This window comes from Lipophrys pholis (assembly GCF_963383615.2).
Source record: "Lipophrys pholis genome assembly, chromosome: 21".
Taxonomy (NCBI): Eukaryota; Metazoa; Chordata; class Actinopteri; order Blenniiformes; family Blenniidae; genus Lipophrys; species Lipophrys pholis.
Genome location: NC_137649.1, coordinates 7,760,067 through 7,787,293, shown reverse-complemented (window position 1 = coordinate 7,787,293; position 27,227 = coordinate 7,760,067). Strand labels below are relative to the sequence as shown.

Below are 27,227 nucleotides of genomic sequence, written 5' to 3'. Positions count from 1 at the left end.
AGTGACGTCATGAGGGGAAATGGCGGACCTGGACGGCAGCGACTCATCTCCTCCGGAGTCCCAAGGTGAGTCCACCGACAGAAAACCTCACTTTGTCACACTTTTTACCGGCAGCGGCTGAAGTGTGAAGCGAAGCGGAAGCCTCGGCGGAGGGACTGCGGTCGCTTTTCTTTTGGTTTTGTTGGGTTTTTCATTTATTCTTTCCTGTCCTGCTCACGGAGCCGGTCGGTCACGGGAGTGGGATTAACTATCAGCCAACTCACTCGACCGGTTACTTCACGGAGTTTAAACACGACACACCGTGTAAACACTTCACATATTGTCTACTTTTAGCCTTTATTTCCGTCGTTTGTTGATGATTTGCGCACCTTTCGAGCACCTGTTGCTCTGTGCTGCAGTCGACGTGACAGGTGAATTCATGAAGCGCGCGCCCCCCCACCATGTGTCTTTTAATAATTTTAATATTTCGCTTTTAGAAGCATTTCTAAGCACTTTTAAGTTTGTCCACTTCATTGTTAATAACTCAAACACCAACCACACGCTTTTTTAAATGACGTCATCGGTTATGATATTGATTGAAGGTGGCCTTCCTGCACAGTTTTACAACCAAAAGCAATGGTGTCAAACATTAATCCCGTGGCCCAAAAACTGGCCCAAAGAGGCTCCAACCTGGCCCGTCAAACCGAACAAATTGAATAAATTTCAAAGAAAACATTGATTTAAAAAATAAATAAAGAGGTTTGAGCTCAACTATTGGCAGACCCCCACCCCCCCAACCCCTAATATGTATGGATAGATATTTATTTATTCATTTATTTATCCAACTATCTATCAACCCATGCTTTTATTTTCTTCTCGCATCCTTTTGAAACCAATTAATTTCTTCTGCTGGCATGTATAAAGTCAATTCCGATATATTGATAAAAAAATTTTTTAAAAAAAGATGACACTGCAGAATCTTGTTTTGTTATGTTTGTCTTTTTTAATCATCAAACGAAAAAGAAAAAAAGAAATGATCACAGACCATTACAAATAACTTTTATAAAACTACCATTTCACTAAATTAAATTTGAAAAAAACAATATATATACATTTCTTAAGAGGAGCAGACACAACACGGAGACCTGAGTTCAGTTCAGATGACTTTATTCATCCCACAAGGGGAAATTCATTTGTAGCTTCCCAGTGTCCATTTACAATCATACATGCTTTCAAATGACAAATAAATGGTTTAAATGGAATCACCAATCTGTCATGGAAACAATTAGGCATGGGATTTATGGGAGATGTCAGAACAGCAAGATAAAACCATATAAGATAAAGATAAAGCACATTAGATTAAAACAAAACAGCGAGAACAGTGCTGAAATAAATAAGATGAATAACGTCTTCTAAATAAAGTCCATTGAAATTATCGTGGTCTGTGTTTAGGAGCTTAATAAGCAGAGGGAATGAAGGACTTTGAGTAGTGGTTTGTACAAAGGTTCCACCCCTTTCACTATTCACAAATGATTCATATTATAATATGTAAATTGACAGGGGGGAAAAAAAATAAGAAAAAATACAGATTAATCATTATCATGGTAACAAAAGTAATCATCGCGAATGCAGAAAATAGCGAGACAGAGTGCATACTGTAAAGAAAATCAATGAGAAAAGGCATGGAATAAGGTGTGGGGTGAAGTAGAAGGCAGGAAGTGGCTGATTCATGAAAGAAAAATATGTTTTTTTAAGCTGCTTTTTTCCACCAGAAGGTTCCATTAAAATCGGCTTTATGTTGAGACTGAAGTCATCGTATAGTTTTGTAAAAATACAGACTTTTTCGATCAGGATTACCCTGCGCCGCAACACAGAAAAACTTTCCATTCAGGAAAGTTATCATGGCCCCATTTCACCGGCCCGGCCCACTCCAGATGAGATATGTGGCCCCTCAACTGAAATGTGTTTGACGTCCCCCGACCAAAAGCCATTTTCTACCACCTAAACAGGCTTTTTGCTTTATCCTTCAGGAATCAGACTTCTGTTTTATTTCCAGTGAATCATTTTCGAAACACAATGAAGGAAAACCGTTGGTCTGCACTCATGTGAAACACGCACATCTTTATTTTACTTGTTTTAGTTGCGGCAGCTGTAATTAGTAGCTGTTTTCCATCCAGCTCTAATGTCTGAGCTGTCACGCCAGCATTTCTACATGTAATGTGTTTCTGAATGGCTTTCTAAGATAAACACAACACACTGTTAAAGTACGTGTATTTCGGTTTGCGGGGGTCGCGTTGTGGAACGGGTTGGATGAGCAGTTGAAGGGGAAACTATAGAGCACCTTGAAAAGAAGTATTTTAAGAGGGTATGCGGTTGAGGAGTCACAGCAACGGGATTTTGATTGTGCTCCTAATATCACGAACCCACCTCCCATGGATTTGTTTTGGACATCCAGTAAATACTAGAGTTAAGTTTTTTGGCATTTGAAGACTAGTTGGAGTCAAACAGGATGATGTAGCGTGTCAAATAGTCGTCACACCATAAAAAGTAAATGAATACCTGACAGGTGGATGGACAGAAGAACATCCCCAGCTCAACACCACTGCAAAGACATGGTCTCATGGCAGAGTTGTGTTTCTGGATCACATATGTACCTAATAATATACGGATTCGGTGGAGGGACTGACATGTACTATCCCAAACTTCATCATTATATTCATCAGCTGTTATAGATTCTTCATGGCGATTAGCGATGGCAGCTGATCAGGATGGTTTGGCTTCAGGAGTTTGATTTAACAGAGGAACTTCTGCTGTGAATAAATACAGGCGTGACATAGGAGTTGCCTGCGTTTAGATCGTGTGCTTGTTTTATTCTACTTTTAATTTGTGCTCTCTAAAGAGTCCACAGCACGTTGCAGTCTGGGACTAACTAAAACCAACACAAACTGCGACAGTGACTCCCATCATTTACCAGCAGGCTTTAAAAGTAACAGGTTATTATTTAATTATGATCATCACTTTTAAGTTTACCTGTTAAGCTGAAGCATAACACTCATGAGCTCGCCCGCAAATATTTAGAATACCTGCATCCTGCAGCTCTACTGTCCTGCTGCTATCTCTCTATTTGCGTGATTGTTTACATTTTTGTGCAGTAGCTGGTATTTGTGTTAAATGTGACCGCCATCAGGCTCCAGTGTGTCGGGTCACATGACGTCGCGTGTCTTGGCTCCGATAGGCAGCGGCTCCCATTTATGTCATCGATCAGCTTTTTATGTGTCGCTGTGTCGTCGTGACGCCGTCCGACTTCGATGACGGAAAAGTCTGAGAGAAAAATGGAAGGGATACACTGCATGCCACTTTCATATATATATATATATATATTTCATATGAGATCTCTGAGCTGTTTACACAAGGAACCCAAAATGAGAATATAATACAACACGACTTTTTATGCCTTTTTTTCCCCAGAAATAAAAGACAAATAAGACCTGTGGTTTTAGATGCATTATGCATTTTCTTTAATTTATTACGCTTCTTAATACAAATATCTGTGACACAATTCTTAAATGATTGTGTTGATCTTGATTACTACCAAGTTCTCTCTCAAGTCAGAAGCCATTTCCTGTAAATTCAAACTAATCAATAACTAATCCTTTTTTTTCTTTCTTTTTTTTCTTAATTCAAAAAATGGAATTGATTCTCGTGTGTGTCTCCGATCCACACATTTGATAGGTGTGAGAAGGCTGTGCAGCTCGGCCTATCGGGTTAAAGTCTGCGTGTAGGATTACTGCATTGCTGTGTGCCGCCGGGACAAAGATCAGATTGCTCGTTCATGAATGTGTGTGTTTGTACAGCGTGCGCTCTCGACGGAGATGAGGCGTGAGGTCTCGTCCTGGACACTTTCATCTCCGAAATATGTGCGGCAGACGTTTTACCCTTGACGTTTCAGTTATCAAATACCTCGCATGTTGGACTGCTTAACAAGTATTCACTAAACGTATTTTAGTTTACAATGAAGTGCAAAAAAGTGTTGCACCTGTAACACGTCTAAGAAGTGGTTATCTTATTGCATCAGGGTCTCCATGGCAGTATGGCTTGAATATGTTGCGTTTGTTGTTTATTAACTGTATTAGTTGTTGTTGTGAGATGTAGTTTACAGTGTCCTATCGTGTGGCTTCCAGGAACAGTGACAACTTTTGTTCTTTGTCATTTTGACGATTTCCTGTGGCACCTGCCCTATTTTCTCTTTTGCCCTTTTAATTCCGTCGCCTTCTCAGTGGCAGCCACGTTTCATATCGATTGTCGGTATAGAAATTGAACAGTTGAGGATTTGTTGCCGCAATAACACTGGCTGCACACACACACACACACACACACACACACACACACACACACACACACACACACACACACACACACACACACACACACACACACACACACACACACACACACACACACACACACACACCCCGTGATGTACTGCGTGTTGCGTCCTTGCCAGGAACGAGCTGGACTTAGATGGGAAGATGTCCATAGTCATCATATGTCAAATAGATGGTGGCTCTTTAAGCGGAGGATGGGGTGGGGCCATAAACCATGTGCTTATTTTTTGAACACACCCCTTCCACACAGGCAGCTCTCCTGCTGCATTGTTTGGTTTGGTGTGTTCCTCTGGGGTTGTCCCTGTGTGTGTTTATGTCTGTGTACATTACATTAAAGTGGACCTCCACTTTACACTCTCACTTCCACGCTGGCACTCTGGTCATTGGTCCATGTGCTGCTGTTGTCAGGGAAACCCTTTCACCAGAACCGGCTCACCTTGCGATGCTGGATCCACACTGAATATTTCAACAGTGTGTGTGTGTATGTGTGTGTGTGTGAATTGCACAGTCAGTGCCTCTGTGATGTGATTCCTCTGACAAGTTTACATTTACAGAGCCGACGTAGAGGTGGGGGGAGGCTGAGGAGGGATGAGAGGCGATGCAGTAAAAAGTAGTGAGGGCTGAGGAAGCATCACTTGAGGAGTGTGGGAGTCACAAGAAGTGCAATCCTGACAGCGCTCTTATGGATTAAGTCTTCTCTTCTAAGCCAGACTACAGGAGCTCATCCTCAGACTCTGTCGCACTCTGTCTTACTCTCTCTACGCCCGGCACTGCCGTCGCAGGCGGCGTGGTCATTGCACAGTGAGCTGCTGTGTTCAAACGCTCCCTCAGCATCCTGCCTGACTTCATCCTTTACTCCTCATCTTTACCCCTTTTTCCCTCTTTTTCTTCCCTCCCACATCCACTTTCTGTTTGTCACCCTCCCCCCCCCCCCCCCCCCCCCCTCTCTCTCTCTCTCTCTCTCTCTCCCTCCTGTTGTCTCAGACCAGCAATGCTGTAGCAAGAAGAGAAGAGCTGTTAGCATTAGCTCCTAGCCGTCTACGTCTTCCCAGAGAAGAGGGCTCGTAGGGGTGACCCTGTCCACCGCCGCCCTCTGGCATCCGACACTAACCTGCCCTCCCCCCTCCCCCCAGTCCACACCTCCCTCACCCATCAGCGCAGGGTGGGATGGGCAGGGGTTTGGCAAGTTAGCCAGGGGGCTCCAGGGTTAGCAACAGGGCAGGCAATGCCAAAGAGTAAAGGACGAGGAGGAGGAGAAGGAGGAGGAGGAGGAGGAGGAGGCGGCGTGTGTTCACAAGACAAGAGGAGGCTGAGGAAGGGAGGCAGCCGGACAGCTATCCCGGCACTCTTCACCATCACTGAGGAAGAGGAGGGACAGAGGCGAAGAGATGCCCGCAAGAGGAAGAAAAGAGGTAGGAAGGAAAAGCAGAGAAGGTAGAGGAGAAAAGTGACTTTGCCTGTTTGGATTTGCTCATCTGTGGAGCTCATTTAAACAGTTAAACTGTGCGTTTGCGGTGGAGATTGAATGAGGACATTAGTCTCTGGGGCAGAGAGCCTCCTGGACCGGATGGTCAGACTGCACAGTCGGAATATGTGGGGCAACAAGGATGCATACGATACTACCGGTGTCACTTGGGAAAGTTATTAACTGTATAAAACAGCCCAATTCTCTGTGGATAAAAGTTAGTACGTCTGTATTTGCTGGTGTGCATGTGCTCGTGTGTGCGCACGCTTTAATCTTGTGAAGGAAAAGTCGTCTTAACCCGTCAAGCTCATCCTTCCGGAGACAGGTGGTTGACTTGACTGATGAGAAAGCAGAGTTTAGTTGTGTGTGTGTCGGTGGAAATCGGCTGACAAGGCAAGATCGGGTCAAGATAAGGACAGCAGATGAGAGAAGAATGGAACAATTTCATTTTCGATTTTACGGGGAGAACTCTCATAACAGGCGCTTGTTTAATAAGTTACTTATTATTTCATCCCCGTTCATTCATGCCTTGTCATCATTCCTGACCGCTGTCTATTTACCTGAAACAGAAACAAAACCCCCGTATCTAACAGGTAGTGTGACATCAAATACTTCATCTAGACATTTCAGGTTTGTGCCAACGTGAGTCAGCAGACAACAACACTCGAGGTAATCTGAGACTTTCCAGTTCTTTCTGCATCTGCAGCTCAGTAAGACCAGGAGGTTTCACACAACCAAAGCTACACACATCACTGGGTCGAGCCTGACTCGATCGAGCTCCATTCATATGCACAGCTGCCACATCGTATCTTCAAGGAGATAACGGAGTATTTGGTCTCATTTATAAACCATTGTCTCCTTTGCGTGAGATACATTCTTACAGTTCCAGGCTTGCTGTTCCCTCGCGGCGCAAACGTTGATGTAAAAGCTCACTCGAGCCATGAATAATAGACAAGCGGAGATGGCGCGAAAGGGGGAACTGTAGAGATGCTTTGTGCACCAAGTATTATCTCACAGTATCAAATGTGGATTTTTGTTTTACACTGTCTTGGAGTTGATAAGGAATAATATTTATCACTCGTGTAGATTTGAAAGATTGATGCGCTTTCACAGTTTTAGACTCATTTGAACCACGGCATGGTCGAGTCGTTTAGTAAATATTAGAGGCGCTGACAGAATTAAAGTGAAAGTGATGCAAACTTATAATAATTGCAAACTTCTAGAAAATGTTTTTTGAAAGAACAGCTGCAGTTCTATTACTTCATTGTGGAGTTATGCAGCTTTATGTGATAAAATCACAATCAAACATTATCATTGCACCTGCTATCCAGCCATGTTTGTCCTCGAGCTGGAAAGGAAGACTCCCGTCCCTACCCCCTTTTTGCCTCTCTGGTGGTTGCAGCTTACAGTTTAGCTTAGCATTAGCAGCAGCTAATCCTCTCAGGCAGCAGGGGAGGAAGGAGCGACACAGCGTGCCTGCCTGCTACCCAGCGGCCTGGACGGCAGAGCATTAATCGCTAACTCTGACTGTTTAATCTGACTGGCAATGAATGCAGATAGACTGGGGGGTTGGGCACACACACACACACACACACACACACACACACACACACACACACACACACACACACACACACACACACACACACACACACACACACACACACACACACACACACACACACACACACACGCACACATGCACACGCACGCACACAGAGGGAGGGCAGATTAAACAATCACACTCTCCCTATGTCTCGCTCTCTGTCACACACATGTACGCACACACAATCATATACACACACACACACACGGACAAAGGATTGGGGTTGGAAAGTCACCATAACCTGTCTCGCACCGTCTCTCGGCAGCCTAAATTGACCTCCCTCTCCTCCTCCCTCTTCACTCTCTCTTCAATGAGGAAACGGTTCAGTTCTGGAAGGATTTATTTTTTCCCCCTCTCTCCTTGCTGGACCTTGGCGGTTGAACTTGAGGTTTGGAAGATGCTCACGGGAAGTAGGGACGACAATTCTCAATTTCAACTAGTCGGAGTGGGACAGTAGTCAGGGGCACAACAGGTCCCACCCTGGGATCTACACCTCTGGAATTATGAACCACAAAACAGGTAAAGAAAGACTTGTGCTCTGACCTCATTCCTTTAGTATCGACAGAACATTCGATAAAGAGAGTAGAAGTTGTGCTGTCGGGGCTTTGCACAGGGTGAAGAATGTCCTCCCAGCATCCTTCAGTACAGCTGGTTTACTGAGAAAAGCTCACAAGTCCAAGAAGGTGACGGATGAGGAATGAACAGACATGCAGTGCAGTGAATTAGCATCAGCTTCTATTCTGTGAAACTCTGTTGCAGTTTGGGTTTTTAAACTTCTTCTTCTTTTTCTTTTTTTTTTTTTAAAGATTTTTAAAATGGCGACTCGTGGATGTGGAGGTTTACTGGAGGAGGATGTGATAATAAGTGCACATTTTATTGTTGGCTGCAAGGACTCTGTTCCAACTGATAGTCGGCTATGTGTTTGCAAAGCCTGCCTCGTGTCCACAAGCAAATATGCTCACAACTAATAGAGGTCTGTTGATATAATGACCTCTGCAACAGCTGGGTGACTGGGCTGGGCTCAGTGAGGACACACAGCCCACATCATGAGGATTATAGGCCAGGTTTTTGGATAATTAAGGCTCCTACAGTGCAACTGTAGCTGTCCTGTAATACCATAAATAAAATGTGTGTTTTATAAACGTGGTTATGACGGGAAGTTTGTCTGCATGCAATAAAACATGAAGCTTGAATAAATTTTCCACTGAATCAGATGTCATTGAATTAATGTACATCCAGTGGCTTCAGGAAATAAAGTGGACCAAGAATGAAGTCCTTGTTGTTGTTAAAGTATGGAACAGGGGTCTGCATCTGTAACCTTTATGAGCAAAAGAGCTGTTCTTCTGTTCCGTAAATTTGATTTGGTGGAAAGTAAGTGGAGCCGCAAAACACGTTTAGCATAAAAATCAGGCTCAGGCTGTTTAAAAAGTTTCACGTCTAGTTTTGATATGCGTACAAACGTTTCCATTCATGAAGTTTCAATTGCAAATTAAGATGGGAAACATTTCGTTACATTTTCAGCTGTTTATATTACCTAATTTTAGCGGTTTCACTTTTCTTATTTGCTTTTTTATTTAAATATTTTTGACAATTTTTGACATTTAAGTTTTTTAACTGTTTCGGTTCTCTTTTAAGAAGTTCTGCCTGATTGTTGTTTTTTTTTTTCAGATGTTTAAGTTGTTCTTTGATAATTCTAGTCTTTTTCGTGTTTTTTTGTTTTGTCTTGTTTTTTAGCCTTTTTGTCTTTTTCTAAACGAGCTCATGTTTATTTAGGTATAATTTTCTGAAAGCTTCATTGAGCCTCTACAGAAGGGCTAAAGAGCAGCAGGTTGAGAACTCCTGCTATGGAAGTACATGGATAAAGCGTTTCATCTACTAGGTCAGGGGTCTTCAATTGCGGGACTCGAGGGCCGGTGTCCTGCATGTTTAGGTCTCTCCCAGTTGCAACACACCTGAATGCAATAAGTGCTCGTTATTGGGATTTTTTACAAGCTCGATGATGACGCCGACATTAGATTGAGGTGTGCTGAAGTTTGGAGAGACCTAAAACCTGCAGGATATTGGCCCTCGAGGCCCGGATTTGAAGACCCCCCCCCCCCCCACTACGCTACATACTCCTATAAGAAGCCATATGAACAAGAAGAAAAGTTCGGCTGTGACGTCAGCCAGCTGCTGGAAAAAAAAAAGAAGCTTTTTCAGCAGGAGCGTTCATACTCCAAGAAGAAGCTGTCGAATTTGCAGGCCATGCCCCCTCTCTGAACTGTTTCAGTAGTAAAAGAGAAAGTTTGTGTTGGTCTGGTTTTAACAAACTCAGCTGATGGCCTTTAGTGATGCGTTCAGGTGCCTCACGTAAGGCCGCCCTCCGACATGTTAACGAGCTGCGTGGCTCACACAGTAGCGATGCTACATGCTGAACATGATTAAAATATGACTGATGCAGCCATTAGTGATCTGCAACGTGCATGCACAGCACACGGCTGTGCCGACATTTTGGCAATGCGGCACCGGCATACTTCAGCCCAGATGGTTGGCACAGCCAAACCAAATTTATCCGGCCAGACAGAGCTGGCAGAAGAAAATGACGTTATTTTGTCCGGCAGGACCCTAGAGTGCCGAAATGTATTCTTGTTCTTATGGAGTATGAAGTGGCCTTTAGTCTGAGCACATACAGCCAGTTCAGTGTTTGGGCGTGATGATTATCATAACCATGCAACAGATTAATAAAGTCTTTTTCTCAAAATATTTCTTTGCCATCTACTTTTTCTCCCTTCTGCAAGGCTTTGCTTTTCATTCTAGTTCTTCACCCTGCACAGTTCCAGTAGAGTCAAGATGCCCTTTGACCTCTGATAGCCTCACTTTGCTTCATTTTACTGAATTGTTTTATGGAGCTCTGGATTTGTAGACATTAGTTTATTCAGTGTGAGACAGCGGACCTTGTTTTTTTTTTCCACTTTAGCAGACATACAACTGCACATGCTCATCATTTCACTGAATGTACATAATTAGCCATTAGTAGAAACCATCACAGGTTGATCATTTTGTGCAATAAAATAATTATATGATGCAAAATTCCACACTACTTTGATTAAATGGCTCCTGTTCTATAGAATTCACTAAATGCTTGAAGTTCGATGTGCAATATAAATAGTGGGAATATCAATACAAGCTGGCAGAAATGGATCATCTTTGTTAATTCATCCAGTTTTTGCCATCATGCCCCTCTAACACTGCACTTGCTGACGCACTAATGTCAATGACTACAGATGTGCATGTTCAGTCTACGGTCGTCTTATGGCTCTCAAGGGACGCATTTTCTCCACACACATACACACACACACACACACACACACACACACACACACACACACACACACACACACACACACACACACACACACACCCGTATCTCTAACAGAGCATCATGTGGCAACTTGGCAGCAGTTGTTTCTTCTCACAGGAGAGTAATAAAACTGTTTGGATTAACTCTACCTGCAATAGATCTATTTTTAACTCGAGGTGTGCATGTCAGCCTTTTAATTATTTTGAGGATATCAAGATGTTTTTTTCTAATTGCATCATTAACTGGCATTTACAGCAGATGATCTTTATAGTCGTGAGAGGTATCGGAACCTCAGCCTCACTGCTTCTGGTGCAATTATTCAGCATTGCTTGTATTTTGTCCTGTAATACGCAACATTTTCCTCAGAAGTATTGTTGCTTGTTTCCGTATTGACTATTGTGTGTCTGTTTACACAACAAATGTGTTCGGAGCCACTGAAAACGCAACTTTTTGAAAAATGCTCCCAAGGTGGAACTTTTCGAAAATGCTTCTGACATTGTCTCCGTGGAAACGGGGAAAGAAAGCAACTTTTCAGAAACTGCTACATGAGCACCACGACCGTAGTAAATACTTCTTCTGCACGCATCCATACAAACGTCCCAGTACTTGCCATTATTCATATTTATAGAATATTGTTCTCTGTGCTCATGTTTGTGTGATGTCACGAGACAAACAACCAACAGCGCCATCTCATAGCCTGGCAGGCTAACGACATTGTTTCTGTTGTTTTCATGTAAACAAACATCTTTTTCAAAATCTTGCTGCGTATACGCAGAACTTGTGCTTTCAAGGCCCGATTTTGAAAACGGGCTAAGGCCCGATTTTGAAAACGGGCCTTAGACTGTCACCACTGGCCAGGGAACCACTCCACTCAACTAAATCTCCACTTCATCGGTCACCTGAAGTCTCCTTTCATTGATGGGGGAGGAAAAAAAGCTATTCACTGTTTTTTTTTTTTTCCTACAAATATGCAGACAATTGACCTCTCCTGCAGAGCTAACGTAATTTCATTTGTGCTGTTATTGTGTTTCACCAAAAGCCCCTTTTCAAATGTCAAGTATTTGGCTGCAGCACAGTAATGTCCCTTCTCACTGAGCTGATCTTTTGTTTGACGAGAATGATTTTAGGGGCTAAGAGCATACAATCCCCGTCCAGCCTTTACTGCTGGAATAAAAGAAAAGGCTGGTGCACCTGAGGCAGGATGCTCTTGTGAATGCTTGTGTACACACGTCTGCAGATGGCCCAGAGACTTGACATGCAATACCTCCGCAGCTCCTGTCTCTCTGTATGACACCACGTCTTTGTCTCGCACGTCCTTTGTGCATCAGCTCAAAATATCTCTATGAATCAGGGTGGAGACTATGATTAATAACTGACACGCCATGCGACAAACCACCGACTGTGGACGGTCTAATCTCAAAACTTTCACTGGAGCAAAGAGGGAAAACGCCTCAGAAAACATGCTGGGAGGCGACTTAGGTTATAGTGTGTCCTAAATAAATCTTAAAAGGAAAACTAGTTGGAGTAATTAAAAACAATCTTAGCGGTGTTACAACACTGTAATAAACAGTAAAACTCACAATGCTCGTCGTGGTCCATCACTGTACATAAGGAGCCTTTTGACTGACCTGTGTGCTTACTTTAAGCTGTCAGCGCTTTACTTTTACATGCTTGGATAAATCCTAAGTTTCTATAAGTTTTAGGATATTTTTCAGTTTTAAAAAAGTATGCTGGAGTCCAACAAACTAAAATGTACCGAGACAGAAAAGACTCGTATTGAATGTGAAGGATTTACTGCGCACTGGGAACAGCATGACTTTCCACATTCAAGGTCTTATTCAAGGGAAATGTTTTGACGATGTTGCCTGAAAAAAAAGAGAAACAACCACAGATATGTCTGTTTAGTTAATTCCTTTTTCAGAGGTTGTTTTTTCTGTTCTCAGTAAGGAAGGTAAATTGGCATCAGTGCCATTGCATGTGTAAGTACACACACAAAGTGAGCAATGAGTGTACTTTTGTCTTGTCTAGAGTAAACTTAAAGTGCATATGAAACCTGTTCTTTGCTCCCTCGTTCTTCAGTTTCATTTAAATACCAGAGTGGACGAATAAAATAGTTAATAGAGTGAGTGACTGCTTACTTCTGCGATTTCACATTAAGTCTTACTCTTTTTTTTTTTTTATATCAAACTTATTTCACTTCAGTCTGCCAGCACATCGCAGTTTAAAATTTATTTGAACAGTGAAACCTGCTTATGTTTTAAAGTTATTACAGATAAAAAGCATTTCAATTCTTTTCTATGTTACTCTTCATATTTTCAGTTTATAAGTCATGAAAATCAAAAATACAGAACCTCACAAGATTGGAACACTCGGAGATCACGTGCTTTCTTTACCTGGAGGCCATAATTAAGATGACTGAAAGTGAGTAGAGAAATAACCGTCGAAACAATTAACTTTTTATTACATTCTGGATGTTCTCTGTGGAGGTGTAGCTCACAATCATAGAAGTGAAGAGTTTGTGAATCTGTATATGTTAAACAGTTTCAATGTTTAATGATTTATTTACTCATTTATGTATTTTTTTCAGTTTCAAAAAAATATATATTCTCTTGTCCTCGCCTGTGACTGTTATCCTTACGCTTCAAAGCAAAACGGAGTGTTTACTTTAGAGACTGGCCCGTCTGTTTCTGCATCAGGACCAGTTTTCAGCTCTTTGTCCAGAAGGAAAGCCTGAAAATGCTGAGTCACCCCCGAGCTCGATGGTGCAATTAATCATCAACCTTGCTCTGAGCCGAGTGGAGACACTGCAACCCAATGGAGACGGTTACGAAATGCAGGAAACAGTTATTCCGTATGTTTGTTGTTGTTTATTTACTTTCTTGTTAAGTCGCACTGCAGAGCACCAGAATGCAGCAGGAGTCTGCAGACTGGCAGGTACCATACTTGCCCTGCACCACTTATTTCTCTTTTATCTATATACCAAGGAGTTATTTGCATTTTCTTTTCCTCTGCTCACATGTTTATATTCGTACACACATCACACAGCTATTTTAAGTTTTTATTGTATTCTTTCTGAGGTCAGATAAATATTTATGACCTTATTACAGAATAAACTCTAAACGAACGGTTTTCATGTGTGACCTTTTCTAGTGAAATGTGTAGATATCTTTATGGAAACTTTACAACTTCCGCGAATAAAACTGCCTTTTTGCCCAAATTTGTGAGCTTATCCCATAATCTTTGACTAAAAGGTTATTTGTTCAAGCAAATTGCTCTGACAGAAAGTGATGTCTGATCATATTGGAGCCTAAATATAATCATGGATGACTTGGGCAAGAGAATCCTAATGAATGAAATGAAGCATCTGGCAAATATTTACGCTCTGCCTCAATCTTTTCTGTAATGCACCTTTATAATAAACTACTATAGTACTCTAAACCATTTACTTACGTACTGTTCAGGCTTTCATTATTCATGTGATCTATGTACGGTCCCTGTGAATAAGTTAAGTGCCATGTGGTTGTGGAGCTGCTGAGTTGGGAGATAAACCTGTCCACTGCCGTCCATCTAAACGTATCGAGCTTTATCCAGATCGGGGTTGCAGGGGACGGTCCCAGCTAACAGGACCTGGAGCGTATTTCTTTTAACTTGGACTTCATGGGGGCATTTGGGGTTCGGTGCTTTGACTAATGACAATATAACTTATTAACAAGACACAATGAGGAGTCGAACTACCAACCCTGTTCCTACCTTCTGCCTTTCTTTTATCTTCCCCCCCCCCCCCCACACACACACACACACGCACACACGCACACACGCACACACACACTGTGTCCTCTCTCACGTTTTCTGTTTGTTTATGTGACACTTGCTTTTTCTTTTTCTTTCCCCCCCCCCCCCCCAGCATCTAACTCTCAGTATAAGTCGGAGGATGGCAGAGTGTCTGCAGCCACCTGTCCCAGCTCTTCAGGCTCTGGGCAGACCTACACCCCCACCGTGACCCCAACACCTGCCCCGACCCCGAACCGCACCACAGCCAGCAGCAGCCCTAATAATAATATAAATAATGCTGCAGCAAAAACAGGTGAGTCGCTCAGTGTATGTACAAGAACACATTACTAAACCCAATTCAGTTGGGATTGCATGTTTGTGTGTGTATCCATTGACCAAAGGTTGTACATGCAGCATCATTTGGAACAAAGTATTTTCACAGCAGACAATATTACATTATGGACAAACACTTTATTCATCACCACAGATATTGATTTGTGTGACAACTTGTTTCTTCATGTTTTGTTTGACATCAGGTATTTACATTTGTCTTTTCAAGACGGCATCAGTTAATTAAAGTGCATTTTGGATTCTCTGACTTGTAATTTCATTCATTTTCTGCAAAGAATACATGACAATGCTACAAAACACAACACAAGTTTTTAGAATATAGTTGTTGTTTTTTTACTGCAGTAATTACAGAAAAGAAGTAAGTTCCTAAAGGAACTAGTGAATGGACAGAAGCGGCACTAACAGTTTTTGTCTCTTCTGTCCCTCGCCGGTCTTTCAACACGGTTGTTGTTCCTGAGACTGTTTTTTTTTCTGTGTGTGTTACAGACTCGTTACTCTTCAATAAGATTGACGAGCGACAGAGGCTGGCCCGCGAGCGCCGGGAAGAGCGTGAGAAACAGAATGGTGAGCTTTTGTTTTTTTTTGCTTTTGTTTTTTTTTTAACCTTGTCTGCTTGACTGTGTCTGCAAAATGGCTTTAAATACACTGCCCACTTTGTTTACTGTCTCCCCTGCATCGTGTTGGTGATGAACTGGGTTGGTGGCTGTGGTGAAAGTGCCTTGCTCCCTGGTTGTTACATAAAGTCCAGGCTGAAGCCAGGCACCCGGTTGCCATGGGGTCCACGTTACATAATGGTGCAGGCAATGGGACATGTTGAAGGAGGGCTGAGGTTTAGGATATGGTTTATTCTACTTTTCTTGAGCAGAAGTGTGTCTGTAGCATCCTGTCCCAGATGGATTCAGGGAGTCTGAGTTATTTTTCATGTTGTGATTTTGTTGAAGTGGTCATACCGACTGAGGGATTTGCTTTGTGTCGAGAGCTAAAGCTTAGTCACATGACCACCAGCTGACCGTTTGCTGCTTTAAGCCTGGCTCCTTTTTTTTTTTTTTCTTCTTTTTTCTCCAACATCAAATGTACCAGTGTTGTGTTTATTCCTTATATCAGCTGTCAAGGAGGCCCAGTGGCAGGCACGCGAAGAACGAGCCAAGCAGCACTATGAGAAGCACCTGGAGGAGAGGAGGAGGAAGCTGGAGGAGCAGCGCTCGAAGGAGGACAGGAGGCGGGCGGCCGTGGAGGAGAAACGACGGCAGAAGCTGGAGGACGACAAGGTACTGAAGTGACTCATCAACACGCCAGGGCATCCTGGGGTTTTAGTTGTCACACAACTTTTCACCCTTTACACCTAAAACACGTTAAAACATCGTCACAAGTATCTAAGCTATAAAAATAAATGCACATTAGATTAAAGATTGAGAATTACTTGGTCAGAGCGATGGCCTTCGGTGCAGAAGATCACTGGTTAGGATCCGGACAGTCACTGACAACACATTTTAATACATAGACGTTTTGTCAAATGTTGCCGCTGCTTTCTTCATGCAAGAAAATCAACAATTGACTTTAAAAAACAGTCTTTTACTTTGTAGTCTTGTAGGAACAGGATCACAACATTTCAGTGATTTATTTATTTTTTAATAATGTTTAACTTGAATTTCTGTCTTTAGTTTTATTCAAGAAAAGATTCATATAAAGATGTGGAAAACAACAAAAACTCTTGCCTATCATAGATATTTGTATTTTGGGAATATTTTATAGAGGTACTCCTTAAATAACCACAATGACTTATTTCAGCCATCCTACTTCCCAGAAATAGTGTTATCTTTTTATTTGTAACTCACTTTTTCTTGTTTTTTCTTTCATTTCACACATTAAACACTTTACAGCAGACTGACATTAAGGGGAATAGATCAATAAAAATAACTAAATCAATAGAAAACTTCCCAAAAAGCAAAAAAAAATGCAAATCCCAAAACAAAACAGTACTGTCAATTTCGAAATCTTTCCAGGTGAGATAAGGCCTCTACCAGGGCAATGGGACAGTTAAATGTTTACAATAATACATTGTGATGTCAGAATATAAATCCTTTAAGTTGTCAAAGGAAAAAGCCAGGACTGCAGTCAGAGCTGCACTTTATCCAAAAAAGGGCCCCATGTATTTAGTTTTTCATAGATGAAATAGTTTTGTCTCAATTTTATATATTTTTTTTTTATTTCTAGTAGTAAGACTAAATTGGATGGATTTACTTTCATTCTGAATATCTGACTCCTCATTCGTTGATTTCCAACTGGCGCAAAAAATGTCCTTGAAAGCTTCGTGCCCGGCAGCCGATGATCTCCCTGTTGTTTTGACTGAAGGTTCGTCATGAGGCGGTGATGCGGCGGACTCTGGAGAAGAGCCAGAAAACCAGACCGAAGACCAACCGCTGGTCTTGGGGAGGAGCTCTGCACACAAACACTCCCAGCACACCAGCAGGTAATTCAACACATCTCAAACCTGCTCAGTAACACAAACGTCGACATGCTCATAAAGGCTTTGTGGCATGCCGTAAACTTTATTACTCCAAATTGGTGTGAAGATTTGTCTTATTATCATTATCTGTCCAGCCTTCCTCCTATATGAATATGTCTACCTGCCTCTGTGTGTCAGTATTGTTCTGCCGTGTTTATATTTGAACTGTTCAGAGCCGCTGCCCTCTGTTGTTGCTGCTGACTCACACCCTTCTCTGCCTCTCCCTCTCTCTTTCTCTTTCTCTCCCTCTATCTCGAACTCGACTTCTCTCTCACTCACTTTCTCCCTCTTTCACTCACGCTCCGGGATCTCCCTCTGCCCGCTCTCTGCTCTTTGTTTTCTCTGCCATTGTCCTCTCCCGTCCTGGTCCAGGTTTTGTCGAGTCGGCTTTCCTCTATCCACTCGACCTTGCTGGACTGGAGCACATGCAGAGTGCTTTCAGTGTCTGCCGCAGCTATGGAATGACCTCCCAATGTGAATATGATAGCAGTGTGTCAGTTAGCTGGCTAGTGGTAGATCACTAGCCCTAGCACTGTAATTGTGCAGCACTGTTCTCGCTCACTGTCATTAGTGTAAATGTAGGCCAGTGTGAATGGCACGGTTAGTATCTGTTATTTTGTGTGGTCTGAACTTTTAAACCCAAGTCAAAGAATCATTCTAACCATTTTAGTTTTCATGGTAGATAACATTAGTATTAATGCTTTTTGATTTTTTTGTTTTTTTTCCTTTTAGCAAATTCTTGGTAGCTTTTTTTTTTTCCCCCAAATCTAACCAGAATTAACCAACGTAGAGCAACCTCTCAGAGATTGTTGGCATCTCTTTTTTTTCCCTCTGTGCACTTTCTTTTTGTACCACTGATTTGTTTTCTTATGTTTTCTTGGTTCTAGATGCTGACAGGCGATCAGTGTCCACAATGAATTTATCCAAGCATGCAGACCCCGTAATTACGAAGCGCCTCTCGTACTCCTCTGCCACACTCTTACACTCACCTGACCGAGGTAATGAAAATGAACTGTGCACACTCAAGCACCAATGTTATTCATTACAGTCATCAATTTGTGATTGTGATGATTTACATTAGGGATGCACCAATACCACTTTTTTAAGGACAAATACAAGTACGAGACCTAACCTTTATCTCAATGTCGATACCGAGTACTGATAAGAGTACTTATTACACCATATGCTAAGACTATGCGTTGCCCCCAAACACATCCACACATCAAAGCTACGTCACCTCCATCCGAGGGCAGTGTGTAACATCTGTCTATCTATGCACTGACCTCAGCGTACTGTAGACCGAGAAACCGAGCTCGCTGTGTACCACAACATGCTCTCGCTCGCTGTTAACGAGTGTATCAGTCATACGTTAATCAGGTTTAGCATGTAGCATAGCCGGTGTGTGAGCCCCAAACCTCTTTAGCATGTAGCGCGGCTTGGCGCAACTGAATCCACCGAGCAGTTAAACTCACCAGTGACATCGGGATAACTCTGCTGGTCCAAATGTTACTGGTGGTTAAGATGTTTGCGTTGCGTGAGCTATCTCTCGACCTTCTTCTCTTAGTTTGACTTACTTCTGTCATTCGCATCAATTTCAAAAAAAAATAATCTTCAGACAGTGGACATCACTCGTGCTCTCTTGCGTTCCTGTCCGCGACATTGCTGACGCGTGACGTTACGTAGCACTCACCGGGCTGTATCGATTGGGGAGCTTTTTCTGAGTACTCAGTGCCGTATCTGACCCTACACTGGTATCAGTGCATCCTTAATTTACATACATGTCAGTTTCACAAAAGTTCAGGAAAAGCTCAATAACCTTTTTGTAGTGATATGAATCAGATCATTGACTGTATTTGCCACAATGATGGACAGGAAGTTGGGGAAGAGGTTTGCAGTGTTTACAGATGACATTGTAATGTGTGGTGAGAGCAGGTGGAAGACGACCTGGAGAGGTGAAATATAGGTCAACTGAGACAGAATACAGTCAGAATACATGCGTGTGGATTACATGGAAAAGTGAAGACACGAGGAGTGGAGGTAGTGAAAGTGGATGAGTTCAATTTTCTGGGTCAACCATTCAGAGAAATGGACAGAGCACAAAAGAGGGGAAGACGAGACTGTGTGCAGGATGGAGCAGCTTGTGACAGAGGGATAGCAGTGACACTTAAATGGAAGTTTTATAAGAAAATAGAAGCAGTGGCACTGTCTCAAAGACAGGAGGTGAGGGTGCTGATGATCAACAGGATTAAGAATGACCAGATCAGAGGGTCATCAAAGATTCAGGCGTCCAGAGCTAAGATAGAGAAGCTAAGTTGTGATGGTTTGGAATATGGGCTGTGGAGAAATGATGGATATGTTGGACGAAGGGTGTTTTTAAAAGGAGCTGTGCCAGGAAGGAGGAGACGAGATAATCCCTGAGAGGAGCAGCCAAAAGATCAAGAAGTGTCAAAACATATACAGTCAGTCACTGGGAATAAACAAATGACACATGATGTTCACATTCAAGGATTCAAGGAGCTTTATTGTCATTTCAACACATGTAAACATAATAAGATTAACAGCTCGTTATTGTTCCTGAGATCCAATCCCAACAGCATAATAAACAAACAGTGACCGTATCTAACATGAACATTTCTGTGTATTTTGTTACTGCTGATGTAACGTGAAGGTTGTGCATTTTGCTGATGTGTATATGTTGCTAACAGGCTTACAGATGAGAACTGCCTCCTCTCCTGCCATAAGCAAATCTCAGTCCAAACTCCGTCTCCATCAAGAGAAGACCCCCCAGCATAAAAACACAGGTGTCTTCTGGGGATTCTTGCATTGTCCTCCACCCTGTATGCTGCTGAAAGATGACAGGCTGTAAACTGTAAAAAAAAAAATACTGTCTAATAGTGCAGCACTTTTCTACTTGAGTCTCTTCTGGTAGATATTAGAAATGGGTCGATTGCGAAATCACAGAACGGTAGAGATCCACTGTGCACGTGTTTGCACTTGTGTTTCATCGCAGGGATCAAGATTTTTTTTTTTCCCCCCCTCTGGCGTGACCCCTTTCTCTAATCCTCTGTAGGATAATCTTTTTGTTTTTTGTGGGAGCACTGTACAGTATGCTGTTTATATCCCTGCTGAAAATTCTGACACCCACAAAAAAAACCTTTGAAATACATCAACATGCTTATTATTATTATTATTATTATTATTATTATTATTTTTATTTTTATTATTATTATTATTATTATTATTACACTGTCTTGGAGTACTTTACAACTGCAAATACATTATAAACATCATGGTAATACAAGTTCTTAAACTATGATTTATGATTCAAACAATTATTACAGACGTATTAATTTTTACAGTTTCCAGCCTTGTATCTTTATCCTGCTCCACTGAAATTGCCACCTCTTTTAAAGCTGCATGTTTTGCCTGTTACACTGTTCTGGGTCTCCTCTAAGTGAAAGGTCTACTGAGGTACTTGGGACTTTATGCGGCCAAATATTTTGACTCCTTCCATAAAAGCTTTCAGCGTGCATAATTTTGCCGAGCACACTTCTCGACGCACAATTAATGCAGTGACTCGATGCAGATGTCCTTTTGTTCTCCAAGGTTTATTTAAATGCCGTTTGCGCGCCACTGCAGGCTGTTTGCTTCCCGTCACAGTCGGGTGCATGCTGGTGTAGGTGTGACATAGCAGCCAGTGCATGGTTACAACCTCACCTTAGCTCTCGTCTGCGCGGCTGTGCAGTGGTATGGAAGGAATGGGGCGCAAATACAGTAATTATACACATTTTCTAATCGGCTTTGGGTGCGTGCTGGCGCTAATCAGTGAGTAGGTAGTGGTGCTGGCAGTTAGCATAGCTTACATATTATGTGTGTTTGTGTTCAGGGTTGCGTCGCCTTCCATTGACACCATGGGAGAGCAACATTGTGAACCGCCTGCAGCAGCCGACACACTCCTATCTGGCCCGGAGCCGCAGTGCCATGAGTTTGTCTGGAGAGCAAACAGGTATGCGACACACAGCCTTGAGGATCCTAGAGTTGTCTGCCGTGAGGGAACACGTGCACCAAAACCCCATAAAACTTCTCCTTGTGTGTCTGTGTTGCATTTTGGCCGGTTGAACAGGGCAGTTAATGTTAATCAGATTTGGCTGGTCTTAAAGCATTACACCGTCTGAAACTTGACAGCCTGTGTCAGGCACCCAAAGCTCGCTCGCTCGCACGCACACACACACACACACATGCATTTAAAGGTCCAAATAAGTAAGCTCTTTAAAAATCATTTTTCTGTGGTTGCATTGCCCAGTATATTGTTGTTGTTACCACAGCAACAGTGATCATAAGTGTAAATTGTTGATATCTTAAGTAAATATTCCAAACTATAAAAAAATAATTATGTATGTAGGCAAGTCTCCATATGGCTTTTAAGAGAACAATTTATACACAACAGTCCATAATGAATATATTTTTATTTATTTCCATAGCTCCAAAGAGCATGCTTTTAAAGTAAAGAACTCATGTCTATGTCTCTGCTTTGATTTCCTCCTTTCAACATTGTCCACAGTGTTTTGCGTGTGCTTGTATATATTACTGCATGTGTGTTATTCAGTAGTTTCTTTTGAGTGGCTCAGGTAATGATGCCAACATGAGGACTTCTTACAGGTGTTTTCATGCTGTAAGAGATTCCTTCTGTCTCCATGTATCTCAGCATGGTAGTAGTGACAGAAACTGGATTGAAAGCTGCATTCATTTATTTCTCTTAACCCTGAATTTCCCCATGGGGATAAATGAAGTATATTTCTATCAATCAATGAGGGCTTTGTCCCTTCAGTAGCACTGACCAGGTGATGGTTGTGCTGTTTTCTTAGCTGGTCTTTGTAGTTTTTTCCACTAATGCTCTATTTCTCTTCTGTCCTGTTCTTGACCAACATCTCCATTTGATTCCTCTCGATCCTTTGCTCTCCTTCCCAATCCCATGGCTTCTCTTTCATCCGTCTGACGTTCTTCTCATTCCTTCCTCTCCTTCCTGATCTGTTACTCTCTGCTCCTGTTAATAAAAACCCTCACGCTGTCCCGATCCATCCCGCCGCCAAAACACTCCCACCTCGTACATCACCCTAGCCATGCCTGTGTGTCCTCGCTCAGTGTCTTGCCATCCCATGGGCTCCATATCCTTAAAGACCCTGCAGGCCCAGCCTCTCCCTCACTGTCGCAGCCAAGAGAGGAGCCTCAGCAGGGAGACGGCCTCCTCGTCTTCGGCCGCGCCGCGCAGGAGGACCACCGGAGCAACACGGGTACGCATCGGCATCTGTGGACCGCTTCATTTAACAGTAGTATAACTTGCATCCTTGAATTGATGAAGAACCTGTGTGTTAAAATAATAATACCGACATTAGGTCACCAAGGTTATTGCATGTCATCTTGATGTGCAGCTGGTTTTGCTCATTCTTTGCAAGCTTGTTTTCATATTGACACACACACACACACACACACACACACACACACACACACACACACACACACACACACACACACACACACACACACACACACACACACACACACACACACACACACACACACACTATTGTAGCCACTGTCCATCTGCTGTGTCACAGCTTATGCCATTAAGGTCTTAGATGTACAGTACAGAAGATGCCCTAACACACTGACCCACAGACGGACTGTCTGCATGCACATGCTTATAGATAATCCTGACCCACGCCGATATAACAGTAAAGTGCCATTCATTCTGATGTTGCACAAATTGAACGCAAGGTCAGCGAAGATTTTTGGCTCTCTATCGTTTTATTTCCCTCCAAAAAGGAGGTCAATAATGCTGGCTAGTCTCAATGAAAGCAGTTTGGGGTGTCACCGTGGCAACAGCAAGAATTTTTAGCTGTATGTTTGTGTCATAGCACGGGGCAGCAGGTTACGTAGAGCCGGACAAATACTTTTCAAGTCTAATCCTGTTAGTGATCATCTTGAACTGCTGCTACTGAGTCTAGACACCTTCTGTGCTGTTTGATTAATCTACATGTTGAAAGGTTTTAATCATTCGTTCTTTTGTTTTTATTGAATTCCTACGTGGATAATAATTGATGTGATCAAATTTATTCCCTCAATTTCCCTCCCGCAGCAACAGCAGAAGGACAGAGACCATGTTAGAAAGTCATGGAGCAACTTGTCACTTCCACTGGCTCCTGTGTTCACATTGCCCCCCTGCAAGCGCGCCTCCTCCCCTGGCAAGAAGAACAGCAAAGTGACGGCGCCCTCTCCTGGCAGGTGAGAGGAATTTAAGAGTCAGCTCACAGCATGATGGTCATATATGGTATTTCTGAACTGGAAAATATCAGATTTTTTTTTGTGTGTGGCTGCTGCTGGTTGCTGACCAGCGTCCCCTCCGTTTTGTCCCATCTGCTTTGACTGTGGCACATCTTTTGCAGTTTTTGAGAGTTTCTATTTTTTTTTGCAGAAACTGTTTGCAGAATTCTTAATAAAAGCCATCGAGCACTAGTCCCAATTTTTCTGCACAATTTGATGATCTTTGTGTGTACATGCTTCCATGTTCACCAAAATCTACTTTGACTGGCTAGTTTGTCTTTGTGCCTTGGTTCTTAAAGAGAACCACTGCTATGTCCATCCTGATCATGCAATCGTAGAGGTTTACTCCGAGCTACAGACAGAAGAATGTTTATTCCTAATTTAATTATTATTTCACCATCAGTTGGCCAACTACAGCCACACAAAGGAATATCATTATAATAGACATTCAAATTCATCCTCACAAGGTGCAGGTGTTATTCCTCATAAATACAGCAAGTGAAAACATTTGGAACAGCTGATCCCAAAATGATTTTTAGCAGCAGAGCTACATAAAAAAGTCTCCCCACAGAAAATTAAAGTTGGAACATCTGCTTTGAAAAAAAGTGCATAATTTCAGTATGAATGAGATGAATTGGATGAAATGAATTTTGTAATTAGGTTAATTTCTGCATCATAAATTGAGAATAAAAACATCAATTCTGATCCACCACAACCAAAACCATAACAAAGATGTCCTCCTTTGTGTTTGCACGCAGACCTCCCCAGAAGCCAATAGGGCGCCCTCCTACACCCAAGCTGCTCAAGTCTCCAGGGGCAGAAGACCCTGGAAACCTCCGTCCTCTGAAGGTCTCCTCTGAGAGCTCCAGGCCGGGCGTAGCCCAGGAGGAGGAGCAGCTCCTCAGCCCCTCGCAGCCTCGACCGCAGCCGCTGGGTCAGAACAAGTCTTCACCTGAGCAGCCACCAACTCATGGACCCAGCAGTTAGTTCCTCGGCCGTGCAACCAGGATGGGAAACATTTCATTACTGGCTGTGCTGTCAATATGGGCATTTTGTCTTCTAGATGGAGTGAGCAGTCCTCCAGCCCACAGGCCGTCAGCGGGCACCACGGATCCAGAGGAAGCCAGCCGCATCCTGGCCGAGAATCGACGGCTGGCCCGTGAGCAGAGGGAGCGGGAGGAGGAGGAGCGCAGGCAGCAGGAGGAGCAGGCGAGGTACGCCAGCTGGGCCGCGACATCAACATGTTTGAGGCAAGTTTGATGGTGCGTCACGTGTCTCTGTCTTCCTCCGCAGACTCGCGAAGGAGGAGATTGCTCGGCGTAAGGCGGAGGGGAGAGCAAGGAGAGAGGAGGAGGCTCAGCGCCAGGCGGAGGAGAGGAAAATAAAGGAGGAGGAGGAGAGGAAGGCAGAAGAGGAGAGACTTCAGAAAGAGAGAGAGGAGGCCGAGAGACTACAGAAACAGGTCAGAGACACTCCTGCGTGATGTTTTTGTATTTCTGCAGTAATAAGCGCTTAATGCAAAAGAAGTTTACCGTTTCCTCCGAGGTGATCGTTCAGTAAATTGAAGCTTGTTTGTATTTATCAGAAAGAGGAGGAGGAGTCTCGGCAGAGAGAAGAAGCTGAGAAACTCAGGCAGGAGAGAGAGAAACACTTCCAGAAAGAGGAGGCTGAACGGCTGGAGAGAAAAAAGGTCAAATACACTCATTCCCATCAGGACTTATTTTTAGTAGCGTTCAGCTTCTCTTGAACCTCTTCTATCGTTCACCCATCACAGCGTCTCGAGGAGATCATGAAGAGGACCAGGCGCTCAGACACGACAGACAAGGTGAAGGAAGTTTGGACAAAGAGTGAAATCAGAAATTCAACTTAAAACAATCTTCCGATGCTCATTCTGTGTTTTCCTCTCCCATATCCAGAAAGTCAGGAACGGAGACAACGCAGGTAAGTTCGCCCGCCGTCTGCAGCAAAACACTTTCAGGCCAACTCATCATTCCAGGTTCTTCTGACTGATGTCTTTTTTTGTCTATTTCACCTTCAGTGACTGCTTCCTCTCCTGCTTCAGCCGCCGTTAATGTGTCATTAACACACAACAGTAACGGCAGCAGTGGCCAACCTGACCCGAAGCCAGAGCACAACGCCGCGGCACTGAGCCATCCCGGGCAGAGGTAGAGCCCTCGATTACCCATCGAGCACCGCGGTGTGCTCACAATGAGAGATTTACGATTCCCGTCCTCTTGTTTCTCCAGGGAGAACGGGGAGTTTGAAGAGGTGATCGTACTGCCTTCACATTCCAGGTTGTCTCCGCCTGAAGGAGAGGAGCAGCGGGACGGGGAGGGGGAGGGGAGGACTCCCGTCATAGCCTTCACAGAGAACGGCGTCCTCAAGCCGCTGAGTGGGATGATCTACCAGCCCCGGAGGGACCAGGTCACTCAGCATTCACTATCTGTTTCTTAATGCTTTGAGAACAAGATGATCAAATATCCGTTTCCCTCTGGGTGGGATCTTTATAAACACAGCAGAAGAAGAAGCTGTTGGGAAGTTTATTTCTTCTGTCATTGGAAATTTTTTGTCCACACACTCACTGGTGTCATCCTGCAGCAGCAGAATGTGCAGGCTTCTCGTTCCAACTACTAATGCTACAAAGTAGGTGCATGAAATCACCGAAGTCTGAAGAAACGAGACATTTTGGCTTTGACAGAGAAGATTCAGCAGATGTGTAATTCTAAAGATGTGCCACAAGAAACATTAAAACAAACAAACAAGTCAATATCTCTGCATATTTAACCATCAACCTCTTTAACAGACTTAAATGATCAACTTCCTTCCAGTTTCTCTCCTCTGCCTGTCAAGTATTGTTTCATCTATGAACTGAAATTATTCAATTGAATTTAGGCTCCTTCAAACACTAATAATGGACCAAACTAAAATGTATTTTTTTGTGTGGAGTTTATACAGTTGTATGAAAGCAGAAACTGAAACGTACAACGTTTCATTCAGTTTCCAGAAACGTTCTGAAAAAGATCCATTTACTCTGGAATTCATTCGTGACGGCAAAGCAAGTTGTTGATTTGATTTCTTTTGGCGTTTAGATGTTGCCTGAGGACATGTTTGGACACGACCCGACAGCCAGAGAGACGGAAGGAGACGTCGGAGAGTGAGAGCGAGGCGGACAAGCGGAGAACTGAGTCCAAGGAAAGACTTGAGACGCACCGGATTCCTCTCACCCTCCTGCGACAGACGAGTGCCCCCCCCCCCCCACTGCCTCTCTCCAGCTTCCACCAGACTCTCTCTGTCCTGAGGTGAAGGTGACGGATTCCCAGGAAGACGCCCGGACTCTGGCGACGCGTGTGAGAGGAAGAGAAACGGATGTCAAACTGATCTGAGCTGTGAAGTCTTCAGCCTCCATACTTGAAGAGTTCTGTTGCCGCTGCGCAAAAACTAGAATCGGCAGTTCTGACTGGAACTGGAACCGATTTATGGTTCCATTCATATTTCTGTTCGTT

At 43.2% G+C, this 27,227-nt stretch overlaps 1 protein-coding gene across 1 annotated transcript; it reads left to right on the top strand.

Moving 5' to 3' along the window:
- Positions 1-27,000, top strand: map7b (microtubule-associated protein 7b). The gene is made up of 19 exons (XM_080491386.1): positions 1-65; positions 14,680-14,859; positions 15,384-15,461; positions 16,002-16,165; positions 17,250-17,367; positions 17,776-17,877; positions 18,291-18,401; positions 21,290-21,409; positions 22,546-22,694; positions 23,540-23,685; positions 24,483-24,706; positions 24,788-24,938; positions 25,018-25,186; positions 25,310-25,414; positions 25,499-25,549; positions 25,641-25,665; positions 25,763-25,889; positions 25,971-26,148; positions 26,814-27,000. The coding sequence occupies exons 1-19, from the start codon at positions 20-22 to the stop codon at positions 26,880-26,882; spliced, it is 2,313 nt and encodes a 770-aa protein (XP_080347512.1). The 5' UTR covers positions 1-19; the 3' UTR covers positions 26,883-27,000.
- Positions 27,001-27,227: the final 227 nt, after the last annotated feature.

What these genes read in the sequence shown, in the direction of transcription:
- map7b (XM_080491386.1), top strand. Translation starts at nt 20, where the DNA reads ATGGCGGACCTGGACGGCAGCGACTCATCTCCTCCGGAGTCCCAAG. An exon ending in AGAAGCTGGAGGACGACAAG is followed by an intron (nt 16,166 to 17,249) that starts GTACTGAAGTGA and finishes TTTTGACTGAAG; the next exon opens with GTTCGTCATGAGGCGGTGAT. An exon ending in ACGGCGCCCTCTCCTGGCAG is followed by an intron (nt 23,686 to 24,482) that starts GTGAGAGGAATT and finishes GTTTGCACGCAG; the next exon opens with ACCTCCCCAGAAGCCAATAG.